At 39.1% G+C, this 8,839-nt stretch overlaps 1 protein-coding gene across 2 annotated transcripts in view; it reads right to left on the bottom strand.

Annotated features, from left to right (window-relative positions):
• Window positions 1–753: 753 nt before the first annotated feature.
• The window catches only part of SLC26A3 (solute carrier family 26 member 3), a 32,836-nt gene continuing 24,750 nt past the window's right edge, over window positions 754–8,839 (bottom strand). The window contains exons 16-21 of one of the 2 annotated variants that reach the window (XM_045089658.1): window positions 8,422–8,517; window positions 7,368–7,601; window positions 5,755–5,809; window positions 4,961–5,103; window positions 4,776–4,841; window positions 754–1,298 (exon numbers count right to left, since the gene is read on the bottom strand). In XM_045089658.1, coding sequence (XP_044945593.1) covers window positions 1,251–1,298; window positions 4,776–4,841; window positions 4,961–5,103; window positions 5,755–5,809; window positions 7,368–7,601; window positions 8,422–8,517 — 642 coding nt within the window. In that variant the 3' untranslated portion in view covers window positions 754–1,250. Of the gene's footprint in view, window positions 1,299–1,544; window positions 2,982–4,775; window positions 4,842–4,960; window positions 5,104–5,754; window positions 5,810–7,367; window positions 7,602–8,421; window positions 8,518–8,839 lie in introns of those variants that run through there. The other variant, XM_004739522.3, reaches the window with a different exon arrangement.

Below are 8,839 nucleotides of genomic sequence, written 5' to 3'. Positions count from 1 at the left end.
CATAACGAGGAAGTATTAAGTTTGTTAGATTCTGGGCATTGATAATGTGTTTCCCTAATAGCTTTTCTGGGTACACTTTAAAAAAAATGTTTGATTTATTTGACAGAGAAATAGCAAGAGAGGGAACACAAGCAGGAGGAGTGGGAGAAGGAAAAGCAGGTTTCCCGATGAGAAGGGAGCCCGAAGTGGGGCTCGATCCCAGGATCTCAGGATCATGACCTGAGCCGAAGGCAGACCCTTAATGACTGAGCCACCTAGGTGCCCCTCTGGGTACATTTTCATTGTAGAACACGAAATTAGTGACTTTGGAACAAATTCGTAGAATGCGTCTATATTGTTCCTGAATTTAGTCTGCCTTGTGCTAGATCAGTTTTTAGACAGGTGTTAATTTCTTTAGTGAGTTGATGCTTCCTAATGATTAAGAAGAGCCTGGCTCTGGAGTTGGACTGTCCAAGCTGAACTCTGACTCTGCTACCGGCAACTCTGTAACAGACTAATTACTTACCCTCTTCGAGCCTTGCTTTAGTTTGCTTTTCTAAAAAAATGGGGACAAATGTAATACCCACCTTATGGTGTCTGTTTTGAGAACTGAATGAATTGATTCTAAAGAATTTTTTTTTTAATTTTTATTTATTTATTTGACAGACAGAGATCACAAGTGGGCAGAGAGGCAGGCAGAGAGAGAGGAGGAAGCAGGCTCCCTGTGGAGCAGAGAGCCTGATGCAGGGCTTGATCCCAGGACCCTGGGATCATGACCGGAGCCAAAGGCAGAGGCTTTAACCCACTGAGCCACCCAGGAGCCCTGAATGAATTGATTCTAGACAGATCTTAAAAGTAGAGTCAATAGAATTTCCTGACCGATTTTTCAACCTAAGCAGCTGGAAGGATGGGGTTGGCATTCGTGGGGGCAATAAAAGATGCTGGTGGAGCAGATTGGGGGAAAAGATCAGTAGATTGATGTGCAGGTGACCATGGCAGAAAAATGAATGAAAGATTCTTATGGTCTGTTCTAGTTTATGCAGTGTATGGTCAAGAACATTTCATTTGCATTTCCAAATGGTAAGGTACTGCATTTAGACAAGAATGTGTATCAAATACTTAAATCATTAGAAAAATTTTAAGGATAAACTGCTCAGCATGTATTAGCAGCAACCTTCCTTAATTGCAGTACCGTATCTGTCTCTTCACAAGTTGCTCTATCTCCCAGTTGCATCACTGGATATCCTCTTCCCTTCAGTGCTTGCTCTGACTTACGTAAGTTTTCTTTTTGTCTTCCAACATGATCTCTTGGCCTTTTCCTAAATAAGGGATCAGATTTTTGTACCAGTTTTCAACATTTGCTCTGAGTTAGGTAAGGAGAGGCCCAACCCCATGTGTTCCCATTACCCAAAAAGCATATCCACATATCCATCTTAGAAGCCTAAGAGAAGAAAACGTTTAAGTGTGAGGATAAGTGAACCTCTTAAGATGTTAAAAGTTGAATAGATTGAAATGGAGGCGCAATGCTTGGAGTGCTCCATGTTAAAAACTGATTAGCAAGAAGCTTATAAAGAGCCCCTTTATTTGGGAAGATGCAGACATCAGCCATAATCCTATGTCAGGCTTTTGCTCCATTCCCAAGCCAAATGATCAGTAAAACAGGCCTATGATCTCAATTTCCACTCCCTGACCTCTACAAAGAGGTCTTAACTCGACATTCATGGGGTTAAAGTCATGGTATATAAATCCTATATAAAGTGTATGTGTGTGTGTCCCCTAAAGTCCGTGGGGGTGGATGAAGATCTGTAAGGTATCTATGACTCAGAAATTTAAGAGCTGTTTTTTCAAAGAGTGCTTATACTCTAATTTTTAAGAGTAGCTATGTAAATAAACCTTTGTTTTACCTTACTGTCACTGATTTTAAGTCTAATAGACTCAGTAAAGACACTAATAGATTATAGAAGGGTACTTTGACAGTAAAGCTTTAGAGGTGAGATTTAAAAGGATTGAGACTTTTCTCATTGACAAAGATATTTTTTACAAAGTTACAAATTTATCTTTTACATAAAATAAATACAACTTTGCATCAAGAACAATGCCAGCAAAAAAGAGAAGCGTGTGTGTGGAATCTCATCCTCCAGCTAAATTGAGCTCTAGAACTGACACTCTGCCCTGTGGGTTCCAAATTACCAGCAGTGAAGAGTCAGTCTTTGTCCTACTATCTTCGCTTTCCTCTAAGACCAGGAAGAGCTGGTTACCCGTCATGTTTTCTCTGCTTTCCACCTTCTTGCTTTTTCATTTTCTATCTTCATTAGCTTATCCAATTCTCATACTAAGAGGTGGAAGGAAAGGACTTGCCTTAAAAGCTAGTTACAGTTACAGATAATGGCGTTGGAAGGATTGTGTTTAGACTGGCTGGGTGTGTTAAAAAGCTATAGTGATAATCATGAACTCTGGGCAAAGTTAAGTGTCATTGCAAGGTTTCAGATGATTCTCGTGTGTCAGGTTTTTAGCCAGGCCATTACAGAGGGGACCCTCAGCAGGCATATTTCTGAAAGCTAACAAGAAATTTAACAAAACAAGACATATCTACTGTACAATGGAATTTTTAAAAATGGAAATAAATTCATATGAACTATAAATTACAAGAGTCAAAGCAGTGTTGTAAATACACTGCAAAATCTATGCATGAAGGTCATGACCTAGATGGGAATCTGTCAGTGCTATAAAAATACATATAAACAAAACATTTTCTTCTTCTGATAAACCTATAAGATATAAAATTAAGAGTATTTACATAATTTTATACTACACATGTGAAAAATGTACCATGCTAGAACAATTTCGTTCCAAAGTTTGAAACATAATTCCATCAAGTAAAAGTGTTCTTCATACAATGTATGAACTTATCAATAACTTCCTGGGTATAAAGTTGTTCTTTATATTACAGGTGAGGATCCATCTGAATTATATTTTGGTTAAAATTTTGTTTCAACTGGTACCTGGAAGAAGATAGAAAGTTCTGGTTCTTAAAAGTTCTGGTCTTAGAAGATGTGTCCCTTTCAATAATCTGATCTTATAGCAAATGTGGTCCATCTTGCTAAAATGAAGACCTAGAATTTACCAGAACTAACCACAAATTTTTTGTCTTGAATTTTAATGATCACATACCTTCCACTGCTACTTGGTTAACAGAGACCCATGTGATACCATGTTGTGATGTAAGGGTACCTTTCAAAGGCCTAATTTAACTTAATCAAAATGACAGTACAACAGTTGTAGCAATACCCCCCTTCACAACTGTGTCAGTGGCCACACAAGCTCCAAGGGCTCTGTGTGCTAGCCGGGCACATTCAGCTTCCATGTGTGGGTCACCGCTGGTTGCCTGATTTGTCTTTCTCTAAGTAATGTAGTGAGGAGTTCATGTTAAATTTTTGTTGTTGTTGTTTTAATATGTGGAGACAGATACAGGATGGTCCCGACTACATTCTGTTAGGTGGTTGGTTCTGAAGCTTTGATTTGACTCGTTAGGTATATGTTCTGTTTCTACGCTTTATCCTTTCCAACTTGGTGATAGTTCTGAATCCAGCTACTGGGGAGAGGATTTCTTGTAAGGCTCTACTTAGAGGGGGCTCAGGCAAGGTGACCCATGTGGATTTCTCTAGAATCCAGCCCTGGAAAACATGGCTGGCTGGAAACATGACTGGTGCTTTCTACGAATGTCTCTCATTCAGGCCTAACTTCTGGAATGGCTTTTTCATTGAACTCTTCTTATTTGGCATAAGTTTTAATAAGGACCTAGGGTTATCTTATTCTAGATACATCTTCATTTCTAATCTAAATTCCTTTTTTTTTTTTTTGGTTTCTTCTTAAACCTTTTCTCAAATAAGAGAAATACCATCAGCCACCTCTCATACTTGATAGCAATCTTTAGATTCTTTCTCAGGATCCCTAATTCCATGAGTCTTTCACCAAGAACCAGTGTACCATAGAGAATAGAGCCCAGGGCTTGGCATCAGACAGATCTTGTTTCAAATCCTGTTGCTGTCACTTTGGTTGGTGTGTGACCTTAAGCAAATTAGTTAAGCTCTCTGAGCCTTCCCTAATTTCCTCATTTATGAAATGATATTTTCTTCACATATTGTTGTAAGGATGAGATAATGAATGTGACACACCTGCCATGTACCTGACCTGTAGCAGATCCCTAATTTGATTTGTGATTCTGCTTTTCCCAGACTGGAGACCTTCCCTTAAAGGACTGAATATTCTAGAAATGAATGTTCTAAAATGAAATAGAACTACCCAGTTAAATGAACTTGACACCTTCTAGTAAGGAAGGAGAGGAGCTTAACTTCACTTTCACTGTTGGCCCAGGCTCTGTCGTGGGGACTTGCCCATGTACCTGGGAAGCAGGAAGTGAGTATGAGCTTCTCAGCACCATCACTAATTCATCTGTAAGTGGAAACAGCCAAACTTTCTCTGCCTCCTGGATTGTTATAAGAGTAGAATAACATCTTGGTTGTAAGTACTTTGAAAACATAAAGATCTCTCTGTATGCTCAATATTGCATTAATAGAGACTAGTATCACTATTTTCTATCTTTTTTTTTGTACTGGTCTGAGTTTCTTTTCTCCCAAAGTCCCATGAACACTGGCATTGCTTCTGTTTTCTAGGGAAGAGGCCCAGTGGCTCAAACAAGGGCTGGACTTTCTGTAGCCTGCTGGAAGAGGCCTCACTGCTTTTCAGTCTTTTTTGTTGTTGTTGTGATGTCAGCTAACCTTGTTGAAGAATCTTACCTGACATTCCCGATTACGTAATCCTCCATTTGTATTTATGGTAAAATCAAATTTCATTTCTTTTTCCTGAGAGAACCAGAATAGAATCATGGGTTAGGAACATTTAAAAAAATGTTGAAAAAGAAAGGGGAACTGAAGTACAGATGGTTTTTATATAAATGTGAAAGTCACCAAAGAGCTGGTACCTGACTGGCATTAAACTTGGAAGCATTGTAGTCCTTTGTCATCCAAATGTGCAAGACAGCATCATGGATTGTTAAGAAGAAGATTGAGTCCTTGACTTCATCGTCAAAAAATTCACACTGTACAAGCTTCTCAATGAAATCGTCTGAAGGGTGGGAAAGAAAGAATAACAGGAAGAAGTAATTGTTCGGCTGCAGGTCTCTTCTTGAGACTGGAGATTTGAATTTCCGTTTGCAAACATGCAGTTTATTGCTGTTTGGTAAGGTGTTTGGAGATCGCAATGGTACGATACCAGTGTACTATTAGTATGGTGTTTTCTGGAACAAAAGGATACCTTTCTAATAAAAGAAAACATTTATTGCCCTAATAAGAAGGAAAATATTCCAATGAGGAAAACTTTTAGTACTTCTCAGAAGAAAATCAACCCATTTTCCTTTAGGCAAAATCCTAGTGAATTAATCTCCCTTGGCTAATGATTAGAGCAGCAAGTATGGCTTACACAAAATTGGGATTCTGCCAAAATAGGACATATGCTCATAGACCAGTGATATGCTCTGGTTCTGGATTGTTGGACCTATTATCTACCAGTTACTTACTATAGTCCATTTTCCTAATAAAGGGAATACATATAAAGTCATATATAATATAATTACTATATTAATATACTAGTATATATTAATATAAATTGTTATTATAATTAATAGATCATAAACAAGACCTATACTTTGGAGAGGCCGTCTCTGTTGAGAGTTGGCCATGAGCCTGAAGTGATTGTCAGAACATAAAAACAACTTACCATCACTTCCAACAATATACACATCTACATTGATCCTGATAAATTCTTGCAGAATCTGTTAAAAAGAAAGTAGATCTTCCTTAGGAAACAGTTTTACTTGTCAGAAACATAAAATGATCATAATTATGACTTATGGATATTGTGTTACTTAGAGAACCTTTTACATTTTGAAAAGAGATAATCATATAAAGAGACACTAAAATTAACAACAAGGCTCTGTGATGGAAGGAAATAAATCCAAAGGAAAGAACTCTCCTCTTCAGAAAGAAGTTAAAAATGATCATTCCTGTGGGAAGTATGATGGGGAAATCTTCTGTTTCCACTCGCAAGATGGGCTCTGATTTAATCTGAAAACCAGTTCCTTTATGGGATGACCTTGACCAGAGTTTTCTTGCTGCACAGAAGTAGAAAAACCCAAAACCCCATGGCTTGTAACCTGTTTATTATTCCTGTCCACAGTGACTGGATGTAGTAACACCAGTGAATCTTGATTTGTTTTCCAGGTCCTACGCTAAGAATGAATACCAGTGGTGATGTGAGTGAGGTCATATAAGATAAGAAGAGTTACTGATGATCATTTTAGATGATCATTAAAATCACTGTCAATCATCAGTAAGCATCAAACCTTTACAAGGCACTGAGCCAAGGATAAGGGCTTTAAAGAAACATAAGGCAGAGTCCCTGTCCTTTGTGCTATACTGTTGGGACCAGAAACAAATTGTGTGTGTGTGTTATGTGTGTATGTGTGTGTGTGTGTTTTCTCCAAAGCTAAAACAACTGAAAGAAAAGAAAAAGCAAGCAGTTTTGAGGGTTCTGTAATATTAAGATTTTTTTTAAAGTCTGAGGGAAACAAAATCGATTCAGTTTTCTAATTTTGTATTCAGTTCACCCATATTTAATAGACCTTATCTTAGCTCAGTTCTCATGTAGGCAGATGTCTGTGAAAACCCCAGAAAAAGAGGGGTAAATGTGGAATGTCTTAAATTTTCTTTAGTCTCTCTCTGTATCTCTGTTGGAAACCAGTTTATTTTAGAAATGCTCACAGAACCATGGAAAGAAAACAGAGTACAACCTGAAGCTTTTAGTCCTATTTTTAAATCACATATGACATCGATTCTTTCACATAGCTCCTTTTTTGGGGGGGTGGAAGTGATGGGGGGTGAGTGAGAGGTTTCGGATAGCAAAGTGAAAATTCGTCAGTTTGTAATGGATAAAGACAAAACAAAAGGATCTGCTATTCCACTTTTGTCCAAGATCATCCCAAATGTTCTGTATTTCAGGACAACTTCAATACAGTGCCCACAGGATCTGCAGGTCCTACAGAGCTGGGATTTCATAGGAGTATGGGCATAGTTGTGCAGTGGCAAGTTCAGCATATGTTAGAAATACGGGTGTGGTTGTCTTCAAAATTATATGCCAGCCTCCTGGGAAATGCTTTTTCAAAGAGCTCAGTAAACGCACCCCACTCACTCTCACTCTCTGTGTGGACTATCCTAAAATTACGATTTGCTTCTGGGTAAGTGTGTATGACCTAAAGAACCATCTTTCTTCAACTCTATCTTTTTACCTTTGGCCACTGATCAGTTGTGTTCATTCAGAAAGAAAGTAATTACCGTTTTGAGTCCCCTCATTGAAGAAATGTCAAGAAATGACACCGCTGAAAAGTCAAGAATAAGGCTATGCAAGCTGATTTGAGGGACCACCATGTTGAGAGGAAGATCGGCATTCCAGTCTATCTGGAAGGGCAGGTCACTGGTGTGGATTGGCTGGTCCAGCTCTTCTATCTCATTGTTGTCCAGCTCGTCGTCAGAATCTTTAAAACCATCATTGGTGCATATGAACCCTTTCTGCAAGAGAAGACAAGAAATGCACTTGATAGCTCTGACCAAGAGAAACATTGTGCGCTTGATAGCTCTGACCAAGAGAAACATTGCCGGTGTCAAAAATACCCAGTGAGGGGCGCCTGGGTGGCTCAGTGGGTTAAGCCGCTGCCTTGGGCTCGGGTCATGATCTCAGGGTCCAGGGATCGAGTCCCGCATCGGGCTCTCTGCTCAGCAGGGAGCCTGCTTCCCTTCCTCTCTCTCTGCCTGCCTCTCTGCCTAATTGTGATCTCTCTCTGTTAAATAAATAAAATCTTAAAAAAAAAAAAAAGGAAAAAAAAATACCCAGTGAGTTTCTGAAGCTCACAGTCAAAGTCAGCTCAAGCCCTTTCCTTCGGGGAAGCAACGTTTTCCCAGGAAAACAAAAGTTTTAAGGAGACCCTCAAAGATGCCATTGGGAAAAAAAAACCAACACTGACACCTGACATATGTGGTTTATCTAGCATTTTACTTAAAGGAATGGAACCAACACCTTGAAATACATTTTACATGTTTTTAGCTATAATACCCAGAAATGTGGTCAAGAAACTTACTGGTTTCATCCCTAGGAAATAATCAAAGCCTCACTGGACTTGAGAGGCCCTTAGGAAAAACAAAGGAGGCCTACAAGATTTTTGCTAAAATGCTATATAATTGGGTCACACAAATTGTCAGATGTATATGCAGTCTACGCTGCGCTAAGGTTTTGTTGGTTCCGGGAATCAGTGCGTGTTGAAATGATAATTCACTTGTGGTTAAATACAAAAATATAATTTTTCCAATTAAAAAAAGAAAGAAAGAAACTTACAGGTGTCACTTGCAACAGGCCTTTCTTCTGCAGCTTCCGGATTTTTTTCAAAGCTTTGTTGCGCTTGCGTAGAATTCGTAGTGGGTTGAAGCCAACCTGAAAAATCCATTGCTGTCTTACAAGAGTGTGGAATAGGATGCTGCTGAATATCCTGTAACAGAATTCTAATAACTTTAAGTGGGATGGGTTGGGATTGGGGCACATAATAACAATATGTGTAAGAAAATGTAGAAGTGGTTCAAACAACAACAGTGATGGCATTGTGTCAATGACTTTGGTCTGCTCAGCCTGTGTGCTGTTACTAACATTCAAAAATTGGGGCTCCTGGGTGGCTCAGTGGTTAAGCATCTGCCTTTGGCTCAGGTCATGATCCCAGGGTCCTGGGATTGAGCCCCAGGGAGCCTGCTTCTCCCTCTCC

This window comes from Mustela putorius, unplaced genomic scaffold (assembly GCF_011764305.1).
Source record: "Mustela putorius furo isolate JIRA1106 unplaced genomic scaffold, ASM1176430v1.1 tig00003845_pilon_pilon_pilon, whole genome shotgun sequence".
Classification (NCBI taxonomy): domain Eukaryota; kingdom Metazoa; phylum Chordata; class Mammalia; order Carnivora; family Mustelidae; genus Mustela; species Mustela putorius.
This window is presented reverse-complemented; position numbering and strand designations above follow the sequence as displayed.